Source organism: Thamnophis sirtalis, unplaced genomic scaffold (assembly GCF_051295495.1).
Source record: "Thamnophis sirtalis isolate CommonGarterSnake01/CBP01778 unplaced genomic scaffold, rThaSir2_p1.2 scaffold_4, whole genome shotgun sequence".
NCBI lineage: Eukaryota > Metazoa > Chordata > Lepidosauria > Squamata > Natricidae > Thamnophis > Thamnophis sirtalis.
Window position 1 is genome coordinate 110,304,556 of NW_028261384.1, and position 17,453 is coordinate 110,322,008.

The 17,453-nt window shown below is 32.9% G+C and overlaps 2 protein-coding genes across 2 annotated transcripts; both read right to left on the minus strand.

The window, feature by feature from the left end:
- On the minus strand, nt 1-927 carry LOC148046158 (olfactory receptor 14C36-like). Its single transcript, XM_087714557.1, has one exon. The coding sequence runs from the start codon at nt 925-927 to the stop codon at nt 1-3; it is 927 nt and encodes a 308-aa protein (XP_087570683.1).
- A 14,943-nt stretch (nt 928-15,870) lies between these two features.
- Nucleotides 15,871-16,845, minus strand: LOC148046159 (olfactory receptor 14A16-like). Its single transcript, XM_087714558.1, has one exon. It carries the CDS (start codon nt 16,843-16,845, stop codon nt 15,871-15,873), a length of 975 nt encoding a protein of 324 aa, XP_087570684.1.
- Nucleotides 16,846-17,453: the final 608 nt, after the last annotated feature.

The window sequence follows — 17,453 nt, forward strand, 5'->3', positions numbered from 1 at the left end:
TCACAAATGACCAAATGACCACAGCCTAAGAAGTTTTGAAAGAGTAGCTTTGATGTCTTTGTTTCTCATGCTATAAATTAATGGATTCAATATGGGGGGAAGTATGGAATAAATTAATGTAATTATGAAATCAAGGTTTGATGGTCTGTTAGAAGTTGGTCTTAGATAAGCAAAGGAAACAGTAAACAAAAATATAGAGAAAACACTAAGATGTGGTACACAAGTGGAGAAGGCCTTTTTCCTTCCTTGAACAGAAGGAATTCTCAGAACAGCAGAAAATATTTCTACATAAGTAACTACTACAAAAGCAAAACAACCAGCTGATAAAACAGCACTAAATACTACAACTCCAATTTCAGTTACATATAAATCAGAGCAGGCAATCTTAAGTAAATGAGGAATTTCACAATAAAATTGATTGACAATATTAGAGCAGAAAGGAATAGTAAACGTTTCAATAGTGTGCAACATAGCATTGAGGAAAGTGGAAATCCACACACTGCCAATCATTTTGAAGCAGGCCTTTCTATTCATTATCATTTCATATTGTAAAGGATTGCAAATGGCAACATACCTATCATATGCCATGACAGTGAGCAAGGCAATATCAGAGCCCAGGAAGAAGACAAACATGAGGACTTGAGTCACACACCCTGAGTAAGAAATATGCCTTGTGTTTGTAACAGAATTAAAAACAGCTTTGGGGATGATGACTGAAACAGAACCAATGTCTTGCATGGCTAAATTCATTAGAAAAAAGTACATAGGAGTATGAAGATGGTGATCAAAAGCAACAGCAGAAATGATGACAAGGTTCCCCATTACTGTCATGAAATATAATATGAGTAATACAGTTATGAATATAATCTGTAGCTCCCAAATATTTGAAAATTGCAAAAGAAAAAAGACAGATGTGTTGTTTTCCATTCTTGTTCATAAATCATGATATCTCTAGGGAAAAATAAAGTAGTGAAGTTAAATATTTTCTGTTCAATTCACTTTCAATGGATTACCTCTATTCTTTTGTCAGATTACTGTCTTTGGTAGTTATGGTACCCCTCCCCCTCTCCCTCTCCCCCTCTCTCTCTCCCTCCCTCCCTCCCTCCCTCCCTCCCTCCCTCTCTCTCTCTCTCTCTCTCTCTCTCTCACACACACACACACACACACACACACACACACAGTCTTTTGTCCATGTTGAATATAGACATATCAGATACATTTGGCAAATGCAGACAAAGTGACTATTTTTATATCATTAACACAAAAACCTAGAACGTCTGAACTAGTGGAAGAGGCAAGCAAACAATTATTTGCTTGTCTCTTCCACTAGTATTATAACTAGGTAAGTTAATATAGTTTTGCAACATTCACATATATTATCTTATGGTGGCTGTAGAAGTTGCTATTTAAAGGATGATCTTTAGCATTTAACAATTCTACAAAGCAAAATATATTGGTGCTTCTTAGCCCTACCATATGAAATATAGAAAGGAAATTTTAAACACTGCCTTCATTTCTAAACCTTGGTAAGCTTTTAATGAAATTTAAACGAATTTTAGTATATATAGATTAGTTCTGATTTGACTTAAACAGCAATTTAGCAATTTGACTTAAACAGCAATCTTCCTGAATATTTTCAGGAAGAAAGAAATTACTCATCAATGAGGTAAAATAAAATGAATGGCTCACCCTTCAAAAAGATTTTTTTTTCCTATTGTCTTTGTTTTGATGCTCTCAGTAAAATTTTATGCTGTCAGGCTATCAATGAGAATATATCCATTTTGCAATTTCTCTTGACATTTCTTTTATTAAACATTGGTATCCACTAACAGCACAGTATGGCCACAGTAGAGCACAGGTTGTACTGTATTCTTTGGGATCTGTCCCAGGAGTCTATATTATTCTAGCTGAATAAATCTGCAGGGGACAAAATTAGTGATATTCTAATTTGCAAAACTGATAACTGGAGAGCTGCATCAAAAAGCTAAACATTACCTCTTTCTCTGCTAGTTTTTGTATAATAGAAATCTAAAATTCTGCCATTTGAAAGTGTTTTAGGTTATTTTAGCTTGTATATATATATATACACACACACACAAACACACACACACACACACACAGACACCTCTATATATATAAATGCAAAAACAATCAAACAATAATCACAAAATCTCCAAAAGCCTACAAACTTGAAATTTGGCACTTATGTTCCTCTTGGCTTCTAGGAAAGGAATTTTTGAAATGACCATCAGAGCATTGGTATTTCTTTTTTTATATAAAGTTTTTTTATTTTTAAACAAACAAAAATAAACATACATAACATAAAAATATCATCAATTACATATGTATATAGCATGTCATTTGGTCACAAACATTTGTGCATCACCACTTTCAATTGCATGTAAAATTAGTAGTTATCAACCCAATATATATGAATACATTGTTATCATTGCAAAACATATATTCAGTTTACTCTTATAATTCCTTCCTTTTAGACATGTATTCTAAGAATTAAATTCATATAGATGCTAAAGATCTGTTACATCATTGTAAATCTATTTAATAATTATATATCTTTATAGTATCATCTATCTTAGTCTGGTATTTCTTGCAGTATATAAAAAAAAGGTTCACCAACATTTTATATTGTGTATCATTACTTTCAATTGTATGTAAAATCATAAATTATCTAAAAAAAAGTCTATAAATACATCTTTATCATTGTATCTCATATATTCAATTACAATTATCATTTCTTCATTTTAAACAAAATATTCTAAATATTCAATTTTATATATATATATATATATATATATATATATATATATATATATATATATATATATATATATATATATATATATATATATATATATATATATATATATATATATATATATATATATATATATGTTTTTTTTATTTATGCTGATAAATAAATAAAGGGAGACTAGTATAGATCTATTTCAAGCTATTTAGCTCTCATCAGCTAGCCATAGAATATATATATATTCTGAGGTTTTCGCGGGTGTTAGTATGTAGGTCTCTAGTTGTTCGGGTTTTCTCCCGCGTAGAATTGGAGATGTCTTGGCGACGTTTCGACGAAGTCTCATTCGTCATCTTCAGGCGGCTTCAGACTACTTCAGGTTTGGTGTTTCCAGGAGTAGTTCCAAGTTTGGTGTTTCCACGTCGCCAAGACATCTCCAATTCTACGCGGGAGAAAACCCGAACAACTAGAGACCCATATATATATATATGTGTGTGTGTGTGTGTGTGTGTGTGTGTGTGTGTGTGTATGTATGTATGTATGTATGTATATATATATATATATGTGTGTATATATATATATATATATATATATATATATATATATATATATATATATATATATATATATATATATATATATATATATATATATATATATATATATATATATATATATATATATATATATATATATATATATATATATATATATTTAAAGTCACAACCCCTGGTATGCCCAAGTGTGGGAGGAAGGTCACACTTCCACTCTCTGTCATTAGGCTCGTCACAAGAGTCCATCCAGACAGAAACCCAATATTTTTACTGTTGCCTTTGTTATATTTGTGTTTTTATTTGTGCTGATAAATAAATAAAGGAAGACTAGTATAGACCTATTTCAAGCTATTTAGCTCTCATCAGCTAGCCATATCCTTACTGGGATTCGAACCTGTGCTCTATTGCCTCCCAGGCAGGGAGTTAACCATTTGAGCTACAGAGAACGACTCCTTTTATCAGCCAGCCAGGGTGGGAGGTATATACTTAAAGTCACAACCCCTGGTATGCCCAAGTGTGGGAGGAAGGTCACACTTCCACTCTCTGTCATTAGGCTCGTCACAAGAGTCCATCCAGACAGAAACCCTATATTTTTTTTCGTTCTCTGTAGCTCAAATGGTTAACTCCCTGCCTGGGAGGCAATAGAGCACAGGTTCGAATCCCAGTAAGGATATGGCTAGCTGATGAGAGCTAAATAGCTTGAAATAGATCTATACTAGTCTTCCTTTATTTATTTATCAGCACAAATAAAAACACAAATATAACAAAGGCAACAGTAAAAATATTGGGTTTCTGTCTGGATGGACTCTTGTGACGAGCCTAATGACAGAGAGTGGAAGTGTGACCTTCCTCCCACACTTGGGCATACCAGGGGTTGTGACTTTAAGTATATACCTCCCACCCTGGCTGGCTGATAAAAGGAGTCGTTCTCTGTAGCTCAAATGGTTAACTCACTGCCTGGGAGGCAATAGAGCACAGGTTCGAATCCCAGTAAGGATATGGCTAGCTGATGAGAGCTAAATAGCTTGAAATAGATCTATACTAGTCTTCCTTTATTTATTTATCAGCACAAATAAAAACACACATATATATATATATATATGTGGCAACAGTAAAAGGCAACAAAAGGCAACAGTAAAAATATTGGGTTTCTGTCTGGATGGACTCTTGTGACGAGCCTAATGACAGAGAGTGGAAGTGTGACCTTCCTCCCACATTTGGGCATACCAGGGGTTGTGACTTTAAGTATATATATATATATATATATATATATATATATATATATATATATATATATATATATATATATATATATATATATATATATATATATATATATATATATATATATATATATATATATATATATATATATATATATATATATATATATATATATAATGCATACATACATACACACACCAATGTTCCATTACATTGTTATAAATCTATAAAATCTATATAATACTGGTATCTCATATCACATTCTATTATTACAATTCAAGATTATTATAATTGTATCCATTGATAAAACAAGTCCCAAATCTTATAAAATTGTTCATCTTCTTGTTCTCTAATTTCAAAGGTCAATTTACTCATTTCAGCACATTGTTTTTCGAATAACTTCCTCCTGTGTTGATATTTTCTCATTTTTCCAATTTTTTGCAAATACAATTCTGGCTGCCTTTAAAGTATTTACAATCAAATATTTCAAGTTTTTATTGTATGTATATGGTATAATAACCAATAAAAAAGTCTCTGGTTTAAAGTCTATGCATTGCTGTGTCATTTTCTCCAAACACATGTGGATTTTAATCCAATACCTTTTAGCTTCTATGCAAGTCCACCACATGTGGTAGTATGATCCCAGTGTTTGATGACATTTCCAACACTTTTCCGATTTATTCTTGGACATTCTTGCTATTCTCATTGGGGGCAAGGTGCCACCTGTAAAACATCTTATACAAATTTTCCTTATAAGCTGTTGACATTGTCATTTTATAATTTTCAGACCACAATTTCTCCCATTTCTCTAGTTCAATCCCATATCCAAAATTTCCCGCCCAAGGTATCATAGGTTCTTTAACTTGTCCTTCTTTTATCTTAACCTCTAGTAAATGTCCATATAGTTTTTTAATTACTTTTTCATCAGTACCTGTCAATTTTTTATCTAATTCAGTTTTTTTATCATAAAAATCTTCCATTTTACAGTCTTTGTCATATCTAAATTGTATTTTCACATATGAAAACCAATTCATTTCTATTCCTTCCTGTTTCAGCTCTTGCATGGATTTGAGTTTACCCTTTGCATTCAATATTTCACCATATCTAACTGTTCCTTTTTGTATATTGTTTGATATGAAAAAGCTTCAGTAGTTGATAGCCAGACTGGTATTTTAAGTAGCATTGATTTTTAATCTTCTCCCTATTCAATAACAAAGTCTCCCTTAAGTAATGTCTTCTAAAATAACCCTGTGTTTTGGTTCCTTTACCATCCCAACAATAGGTTGTGTCCTTCTAAAGTCAATAGTCTGGAATTCCTTAGTGTTATCCACTCCTTAACCAACATCAAACTAGTTGCTGGTAATACAATTCCCAATTGGGTAGGCCCATGCCTACTCTTATTCTTGCATCTTGAAACAACATTAATTTTAATCTTGCTTCCCCCTCCCCCCACCAAATGAACTTCAATACTATTTTATTTAATTCATCAAAGTAATTTTTCCCTAGTCTAATTGAAATTGTCTGGACAGATATAAAATTCTAGGTAAAATGTTCATTTTAATTGTAGAAATTCTCCCTGTCATTGATAATTGTAGATTTTCCCATTTTGTTAAATCAGATGCAATCTGTTGCTTAAGTTTATGATAATTGTTCTTTTTAAGGGTACTACATCTTGCAGTTAAATATATCCCCAAATATTTAACCTTGTTTGTAACTTGGATCTCCAATGCTTCTCCCAATTCTTCCTTTTGTCTCGATGTTATATTCTTTGTCAAAATTTTCATTTTATCTTTATTTATTTTCAAACCAGCTACTTTCCCATACTCCTCTATTCAATCAATTTAGGTGCCATTTCAAATGGATCCTTGAGAATAAAAACCAAATTGTCTGCAAATGCTTGTAATTTATATTCTTCTCTTTTGATTTTCATTCTTTTTATTTCTTTTTCTTCTCTGATCTTTCTATTTAATACGTCTAATGTTAAGACAAAAAGTAAAGGTGATAATGGACAGCCTTGTCTTGTACCTTTCTTTATTTCAATGGAATCCATCAATTCTCCATTTATCATTATCTTTGCTGTTTGTTTATACTATATGGTTTGAATGGCTTGTGTGAATTTCTTGCCAAAATTCATCTGTTCCAATTGTAAGAACATAAATCGCCAATTCCTGTTATCAAATGCTTTCTAAGCATCTAAGAAGATCGAAGCCATTTGTTTTTTAGGGTGCGCCTCATAATACTCCAATGTATTCAAAATTATTCTCATATTATCTTTAATTTGTCTTTTTGATAAAAACCCATTTTGGTCAGGATTAATAAAAACATTTAAATATTTTTAAAGTCTTTCTGCTAATATTGAAGCAAATAATTTATAGTCTGAATTCAGCAAGGAGATGGATCTATAGTTCTTAATTTGTGATAGATCAGCCTCCTCTTTGGGTAGGAGCGTAATATATGCCTCTGACCATGATTTGGGTATCCTACTCTCTGACATCATCTTAGTATTTCTTATATTATTATTATTATTATTATTATTATTATTATTATTATTATTATTATTATTAACATGCTCTGATGCTAAGGAGTTAGACATTCTACTCCCCCTCTAACCCCTGAAAACTTAGATGTGGGCATGGCCAGCATGTGACTCATCTGGCCTGCTGAGTGAGACTTTTGAGAGGAGCCTCAGGGTGAGAAGGAGATAAGATAGGGGAGGTTTCTGTGGGGCAAGCCTGAGGGAAAGAGAGGAGAGGCTGATGGTAACTACTCATTAATTTTCAATTGTCAATTTATCAAGCCTGATCACATAGTTTTGTACCGGAGCATGGGTCTTCAGGTAGTACACATAAATATTTCCCAAGGGGCATAGTTGATACATACATTACATACATACATAGACTCTCACACATACATATGAACAATAATTTCCTTGGTTTAAAATAATTATTTTTACAGTTTTAACACACACACACACACACACACACACACACAAACACACACAATTTCCTCAGATTTTTCAATTTCTTTTTTGTGGGCATAAATAATAATAACAGTAAATATATTAACTACACCAGAAGGGTTGATTATGAAAATTCAATTGGACCTTGTTGTTGTTGTTATTGTTGTTATCTCTTTTATTAATTAAACATGAAACTAAGTCAACTGAACATTTAAAAAATGTATCACAAATATCATTGACTGGCGCTGATGTTTGATCCAGGTTGCTGCAAGCATCCTCAGTATTGACCAAGTATCTTCCTAAAATGTGCAATGTTATGAGTAGCACAGGGTTGTTGTTGTTGTTGTTGTTGTTGTTGTTGTTGTTTTTGCAGTTCTGCTGGTGTTATTGCAGGAAGCTGCAATTTCTAGATATATTTTGTAAAATTCTTGGACATAGTACCAAGTGCCCCAATGACAATGGGTATCACTGTTACAAGTTTCATCCATAATCACATAGTTTCAATGGCCAGGTTATGATATTTCATGTTTTTTCCAGTTCTTTATCTTCTACTCTATTAGTGGTATCATTAAACCAAAGACGATGATGATCCAGCTGTATTAGAAACAAGAATGCAGACTATTCGTAGTTCTTCAGTATCAGGGAAGCCATGCAGAAGGAATTCATTGATTCTTGACTTATTTTCCATTCTTCCTTTAGATTTCAAAGTTGTAACAGAAGGTAAAATCTTGCACCTCTGTACCTGTGGCAGAATTCATGATGGAGTGAAATGTTTATCAAATAATTTTATTTGCACAAGATAAAAAGAGAGGTTTATCTACGGGATGTTTCTAATTCCTCAGAGAGTCCATTTCTCTTGAGCCTAGTTTACTTTAGGATCCCTAAAATACTTAAAATAGCTCTAAATACTTCAGAGTTGCATTTAAAGAACAGTAGAAGAAACTTTGAAAATAGCAAATAGCAGTTTGCAAATGATAATAGAAAATGTCTAAAAACAAATTTCAAATAATATTCCAGAAAAAAACTGTGGGATTTTGGATTATCTTAAAAAACCTAAGCAGTTTTTAGTAATGTTCCTACATGTTACCTCTGCTACATTAGCAAATTTATTTTTTATATGTTATAACATATTTATAGTTCTGGTTGCTTATGTTTATTTCAAGGTTGTAGAGCAGTAAAGAGAAGGATGGGGAAGAGGAGGAGGAGGAGGAATTTGGCAATGAATAATCAATTTTTAGATATATTTTTAAAAAGTTCATTTTGTGCAACTTAGTGTATTTTGATAATCAGCATTTTCACAGGCATGTTCTATGGGAAATTATTAAAACATTTTTTCTCTTTACACTGAATAGATACAGATACTTGACTAAACAAACATTTCCTGGTTCCTAAATTGGTCCTCTAATTTCATAAATAGATTTTTATATTAAATGAATATGCAGTTGTCTGAAGTAATTTTAAATTATATCTATTCATTCAAATATACATATATATTTATCATTTTACTATCTTCAATGCTAAATTTCTATCAGCGAAGGTGCTGTCTTGTCAAAAATTAAATAAGAAATAGAACATTTCCTTTGCTCATATCCATGTTTATACTTATATCTTTTATCTTGTACATGTTTGACAAAAGAAATAAAAAAATAAAATGGGAAATTGTTTTCTGAATTATTTTTAGATGCTTTTATGTTTCCATTTGCATTGCCTGCTGCCAACACAAAGCAGCATCTGCAATGAATTGGAACTGAGTCATGTGCAGGATCCAAAATGTTCATTATAGTGATGAGAGTAAAATCACACTATTGTGATATACGTTCCATAACCTTTATGTATGTGTATGATATTTCTATGCACAAAAAAGGGATGGACTCATATCACAACCATTTGTTTCTTGTCATTTCCCACCCCTGTTCCCAAGATGCCTCTGAACTGGACACGTTATTTTAGTAATTCACAATATATTAGTTTTATATCCCACCTCAGGAGAGTAATTGTAGAGTTTATGAACTCTTGTTTCTGATTAGATATGTTGTTCATTCCAATATCCTTCATCTAATGAATACAGAATTTTTCACAATTAGTGAATGAGTGATCAAAAGTCAAGTATTCAAGCCAGAAATGTATTAATTATGAAACAATAATGCATAGCAAAAAGAAATAGAAATGATCCAACATGAACACAAGGGAACTAGGAAACAGGTTAATAATCATAGTAGCAGCTCAGTGCTAGTAATTCTTAAAAAAAAAATTTAAAAAATGGGACAGCTTTAATTAATGCATTATTTTCTTCAAAACCATATAAAATATAATCAAGCAACATATTTCTGTATGTGTGTGTGTGAAGCATAATGTATTTCTTTCTACATTTTAAAGTTTTAAGTACTTTTGGTCCAGTGATGGGTTTCAAAGTTTTTTAGAACCTATTCTTTGGGTGTGGCCTATTTGTGGGAGTGGCTTGGTGGTCATGTGACTGGGTGGGGAGTGACTTGGTGATCATGTGACTGAGTGGGACTGGCTTGGCAGTTATGTGATTGGGTGCGAGTAGCTTGGCAATCATGTGACTGGGTGGGAATGTCCAAGTTGATGTCACTGAATTCTTTGCCCCAAAGAATGACCTACAAAAAGAAGATATAAAAAAGTAAATGTATTATTTTGTGCACTTACTACTTAAATAAGAATAAAATAAATACACAAAACAATTAAATAACTATTTATAGAGGAATTCTGGCTGTCCTTGCTGGTCTTCAACATTACTGACCACCACAGACTCACTTCCAGCCCTGCTGCCCCTTCCCTCTTCCTGCATTCACTCAGATGTTTTTTTTAAAATTTACAGCCTGTGCACAGCACACACTCTTTCAGCCGCTCTGCCTCTTTCCTCTTCCTGGATTCACTCAGACATTTTTAAAACTCACAACCTGGGCACATGCACACACTTCCAGCCACTCTGCCATTTCCCTCTTCCTGGATTCACTCAGACATTTTTTTTAAACCCACAGCCTGTGCACACGCACACACTCTTCTAGCAGCCCCTTTGCCTCTTCCCCAAGATCCTCTCCCCACCCCAGCCATTCACCTGTTCTTTCTTCTTCTAGTTCCTCTTTTGAGAACTTTTTGAAGAAAATTGAAAAGATGATACTGTATCTTTATTTTACTAGATGCTTAGAGAGTATATTGCACAAATGCTCTTAGATGGTGGAATGGGGCCCTATTCTGAGTCCATTATTAGGAGAAATCTTAATAGATCCTTTTCAGATATGTTTGCTTGAAGATTCTTAAAAATGAGGTCCAGAATGCATATTTCATATTTTGGACAGGTAGGAACTGAAAGTTTGTCATGCAAACTTTTATGTCATGCTGTTCAATGAAGTTAAACAAAGACTTGAAATCCAAATTTCATGTTTCCTATGTTCTGTTAACAAATGTACAAACAGTGCTTAGAATTTCTTGTGTTTTTCAGATCTCACATTCCTTTGAGTTCAACCCATTTTTCTCTTCAGACAATGTAGAACTGTGATGTCAAATTCCTTTGGCCATGTTGAAACATGCATTTAAAATTCACAATAATACAATGATATTTTCAAACATCTTATTGACATATGAGAGAGGCAAATGATGCCATCTAGGTTATCATAAAATGCAACAAATCAGTAGAATAGTAAGATAAAATGAAATATTACAAAGAATATTGGATGTAAAAAGATTAAAACAAGATGAAACCAGAACTACAATTAAGGAATTAAATATTTATTTCCAAGTTTAAATGACAACAGAGCAGAAGTCGCAACTTGAATATTGACAAGTGAAAACTCATCTGTGAAAATATAGCCCAATTGTTCAAGATCAAAGCCATTCAGTTGATTACTACACAATTGTCAAACATACCTGCCTAGGTGGTAGCAGCATCTCTTCAGCCTTGGCTGATTTAATGTAAGGGAGACAAGCTGGAAATAATGCACAGTATATTTGATAGGCGTCCCAGAATTTGGCAATTTGGCTGCAAACGTTTCATCACCATTAGAGGAGACATTGTCAGAATGCTTTGAATTGTACTCATCTGTAAGAGCACTGGTCTTTAAATATCTTTTTATGAGATGCAAATTAGTATGGATGCTGTTTGTTTGGCTATTTCTGAGTCATAATCTGACTTGGGACTATTTGATTGGCTAACTGTTGTTACTGCGGCATGGTTTTAAGTACCATCTGTGTGATGTAAATTAGTGTAGTTTGTTTGAATACTGCTGAGTCATGGTTTTGATCTGTTTGAATGGCTGGTGGTTATTACTGATATGTGACAACCACCAGCCAAGAAATATGGTCTGATTTCTTGTGAGCTGATGGATTATGATGTTTGTTGTTGTGTAATGGGTGACTGTTTTTTCATTATAAATGCTATCTTCAAGGTCGTGGTTGATGCAGTTCTTTCATTTGTAGTGATTGGTGGGTTGGATCGATGTCAATATGTCTCTTTATTGACTGATTAGTGAAAAAACAGACTTGAGGAATTCTCTTTTTCTCCTTGATTTCAACCCGGGGTCCCGGTTAGATCAAATTTATTTCCTTGTAAATCTTTTTTTTTCTTTCTGTCCCAGGATTTCTTTATTTCAAAAGTTTTATTTCTTTTAAGGCAAACATTTCATCATTCCTCAATCAGTAAGACATCGAAGTACAATTTCTTGTATATCAAAATAATTCTAGTTTACCAACAAATTCTTGTCTAGCCTAATATATACCCTTCCCTCCCTCCACCCTCTCCCCCAACCCCCCTCCACCTTCCCCCCCCGACTTCCCAGAACCCGTACACGGTATGGATTTCTAACAAACACAGTCTAAAATCTATTGAGAAAAAAAAGAAATAAAAAAAATTAATAACATTCTACATTGACCTTAGCTTCTTCTTGCTGAACCAACTTTAAACAATTTAAATCATTTCTGATCTTAAGCATAGGCTAACTGGAATTTCTTGATCCCATATTTATTTTGTATATAGTCAATCCATTTTTTCCAGTCTCGTTTATATCTCTCATTTGAGTGATCTTTAAGATATGCCAATATTTTAGCCATCTCGGCTAAGTTTGTAACTTTCAATGTCCATTCTTGAGTTGTAGGCAAGTCTTCCTTCTTCCAGTATTGCGCCACCAACAGTCTTGCTGCCGTTATTAGATGCAGAATCAAGTTAGTCTCTACCACTGTAAAGTCAGTACCTATACCTAGTAAGAATAGCTGAGGAGTAAACTTTATCCTTCTTTTAAAGATATTTTGCATAATCCACCATATTTTTATCCAAAATGCCTTAACCTTTTGGCAGGTCCACCATATATGAAAATATGTAGCATCGAGAGAGCCACATCTCCAACATTTAGGCTGTAAGTTCGGATACATAGAAGCCAGCTTTTTAGGATCTAAATGCCATCTATAGAACATCTTATAAAAATTTTCTTTCAGATTTTGAGCTTGTGTAAATTTCACATTTCTTACTCAGATTCTTTCCCATGTATCCAACATTATTGGTTCTTCAATGTTTTGAGCCCACTTTATCATACAATATTTAACTAATTCTGTTTCCGAATCCATCTGTATTAATACATTATATATCCTCTTTATATGCATTAAACTTTGATCTCTTATTTGTTTAAACAGATTATCCTCAACTTGAATAAAACCAATTTTTTGATCTATTTTCCACCTAGACTGTAATGGCCCATACTGGAACCATGTTTGAACTACCTTCTCATCTTTTAATACCTCTAAAGATTTTAATTGTAGTACCCCCCTTTCCGAAATAAGAAGCTGTCTGTAAGTAATTCTATCCTGTTTTTGTGCTATATTCATATTTTCAATTGCGTGTCTAGGAATTGCCCACATGGGTATATTGTCATTTAATTTATATTGGTATTTTTTCCAGACCCGCAGTAAAGCATTTCTTAAAATATGACTTTTAAAATTCTTATCCAATTTTTTGTTGAATAACAGGTAAGCATGCCAACCATATACCAGATCGTGTCCCTCAATATTCAATATTCTATCATTAGTTAAATCTTGTAAATCTTAATGGACAGACATTAAGGGTCATGTCTTTTGATAGCCAGGAAGTGTTCATGTTGTCTAGTTGATAGTTTTCTTCCTGTTTGGCCAACATAGTTCTTTTAACAGTTGCTGCATTGGATTTGATATATGATGCCTAATCTTTGGTTTGTTTATATCTGCCCTTTTGATTTTGACAGGATCTGTCTGAAATTTGAGGTCGCTTTTTGGGCTACCCCAAGATCATGTTGACATAGTAATCTTGCTGCCATTTCTGAAACATTATGTATCTAATCAAACAATAACTTAGAAGTACCCAAACAAACAATATCCACACTAATTTTCATCACATAAAATGATATTTAAAGACCAGAGATCTGACAGAAGAACACAATTCAAAGCAGACTGTCAATGTCTCCTTGGATGGTGATGAAAAGTTTGCAACCAAACTGCCAAACTCGGAGCTCAGACCAACAACCCAACTACCAACCTAAGCTACTTATATTCAAATACATTTCAAAAGTCTTAGCTACATATATATTTTAATAAAGAAATCACCTTCTAAAAATGTTTTGACATATTTATAGATATCTATTTGAAGGTGAAAATGCATTTTGAAACCATTCCTTAACAGTAATGTGTATTATCTAATTACCTATGAAAGCAAACTGCTTTAATACCATTCATGAATATTAAAGAAACATTTTTCCCATTATTCAAATTTAAGAATTATTTGTCCCTGTGAGAATCCTTAATCAGAAGTAACAGAAATGAGGATGAGTCAGTTATAAAGTTCAATTGGTTACAATTTTAGAAATTACATTAAAAGCATCTTGGTGATTATTATTAATTGCATATTGTTATTAATTCATAGTAGATTATTCACTTATCCTCAGCTTTATATATATATATCCTTCCATAATATTATTTTTTTTAAAAAAATATTTTATTCTATCTTTCTAACATGTTTTTCCTTATGCATATTTTGCCAGAAAGTCTACCACAAAGAAATAAATAGAAGACCATACCATTTTCAAATATATTTCAGCTGTGTATAGTCTATATTGATGGAAATGAATAACATTTTACATCTGTGTCATCAAAATCTTTTTATAGTAAGTTAATATACTTCACTTAATCCTCCAGGGAAAGATTAAAGGAAAACAAGGTCCAGGCAAAAGAAGAACATCATGGCCTCAAAATCTAAGGGACTGATTTGGACAAAACTCAGTAGCACTTGTCAGCCTCCACTTTGCTGCTGCTTCGGCTGCCATTGAAACGGGGAGGGGAGGCATGGTATTTGGGAGGGGACTGAATGTTGTGCTGGAGGAAGATTCTAGAGTTTGAACTGTCCACCTTATTGCACATGTGGAGGAGGAGTGTTTCCTGCCAAGGCTAACGGAACCAGCATTCCATCCTGGTGATGCCCTTTGAAGTTATCTCACACGTGACAATTGGGAGAATTATGATTGGACTGAGCACGGGATGCCAAGGGGAGGGGAATGAATTATACAATATATTATTCGCTTTTGCGCCTAAATAATCAGTCTTCACTTAGCTTCGCTTCTATTCATTTATAATTAGTAAAAGTACACTTGAATTCTATCAATGGAGTCCTGTGGTTTTCTTTCCTGATTGTTGAATGAAGAAGTGCTGACAGCACTTTTTCATGTGACAGATAATAAAAACAGGACCGTCAACCTGATTTCCAATGTCTGATGATGGATATGGTACAACAACAACAAGAAAGCTAATGTGTCTACAAGTGAGGAAATTAATGTTATTCTCTATATCTCGTTTTTCTCTCTCCATGACATACCAAAGGAGGGGAAGATACACAATGCATTTTTTTTTCTTTTTCAAAAATAAAGCCATGAAAGATTTGAAAGAGCAAGCTCAATGTTCTTATTTCTTATATCATATATTTTAATTATGTAGTCAACATTAGATGGAGCATTAGAGGGAATTGTCATGTAAGGAAAACAAACATTAAACAAAAATATGACAAAATCAGTGAGAAGTCAGAACTGAAGGGAAGAATAAGTTGTTCAGAAACTATGTCATACATACATACATGCATACATACATGTGTATGTACGTACGTACATATATGAACTGTATATTGTATGCACAATGTACTATATACATTTACACATTGTAATTTTATTTCACTTTATACCTCTTCAAATTACTTCTGAAACTTAAAACATAACCTCCACCTGTTTAGTTGAAATCTCTTCAGGAAATGACTACCATTTAACATCATCATCTGCCTAATCATAAAACTTTACCTTAAGGAAGTATAAATATTGAGAATCATAGTCTTATTTCCTATGTCTCTATTTTCTCTTTCCTATTGATATAGATGATGAGATAGCTATGCAGTTCCAGGTCTTTTCAAAAACAAATGACCAGAAAATTTTTGAAAGAGCACCTTTGAGTTCTTTGTTTCTCATGCTATAGATCAATGGATTCATCAGGGGAGGAATAATGGAATATAATATTGTGATTATAAAATCAAGAACTGATGCTCTGTTAGAAATGGGCCTTACGTAAGCAAATATAGAAGTAAATAAAAATATGGAAAAGATGGTGAGGTGTGGTACACAAGTAGAGAAGGCCTTTTTTCTTCCCTGAATGGAAGGAATTTTTAAAACAGCAGTGAAAATCTGCACATAGGTAATGACAATAAATACAAAACAACCAAATCCTAATGTTATACTGAAGAATACAACTCCAAGTTTAGTTATGTATGATCCAGAGCATGTAATCTTAAGTAAATGTGGGATTTCACAATAAAACTGATGGATAATATTGGAGCAAAAGGGAATAATAAAAGTTTCAACAGTGTTCATTACAGAATTGAGAAAGCTGGCGATCCACGCACAACTAATCATTTTGGTGCAGGCTGACCTGTTCATTATTATTTCATAGTGCAAAGGTTTGCAGATGGCAACATATCGATCATAGGCCATGAGAGTCAGGACAGCAATGTCAGAACCAGCAAAAAAAACAAACATGAGGACTTGAGTAACACATCCTGAGTAACAAATGTGCCTTATATTTGTAAGTGAATTAAAAATGGCTTTGGGAATAATGACTGAAACTAAACCAATGTCTTGTATGGCTAAATTCATCAGGAAGAAGTACATGGGGACGTGAAGGCGATGATCAAAAACAACTGCAATGATGATTAGAAGATTCCCTGTTAATGTCATCAAATAGAGGATCAGTAATAAAGCTGCATATATAATCTGTAGCTCCCAAATCTTTGAGAATTCCAAAAGAAGAAACTCAGATGTGTGATTATGCATTTTTAATTGTGAGCATGTTCTTCCTAGAAAAAAGGGAAGAGCAATTACATATGCATTTGGAAAAAAAATATATGAATAAGAACTATTCAATGTTCAATAAATATCCATTACATTTATTGGGGAATGAGAAATGAAACAGACAAATCCTTTTTATTAAGTTTGTTTGCATTCCATATTCTGGTTTCCAAAATTGGGTTTTAAATCATTATTCCTTGTATTGTATCAATATTATAATATAGATGTCAGCAGTTTCTATTCCTGAATCAATGCTGGGAAACTTTCTCTCTCCATAATTTGAATAGGTCTTTTCAATTTCTGTTACCAGAAATTCTGTTAATGTCAGTATGGTTTATAATAAAACTTTTTTTTTTTAAAAAAAAATAGAGGTTCAAAGAATGAAATGCAGAAAAATGGAAATTGGAGAAATCATTCTTCTAGAGGATAATTAGATTGGAATTTCTTAAGGTTTGAACTTTGTGGAATTCAGCCATATTGAGATAGTTGCACCCTTTTGTTCTGTGATATTGCGATTTAAAATGACTTTACCAACCATCTTGTTTTTAGTATTTAGCTACATAAAATCCATTTCTCATTGAAATGCTGATGAA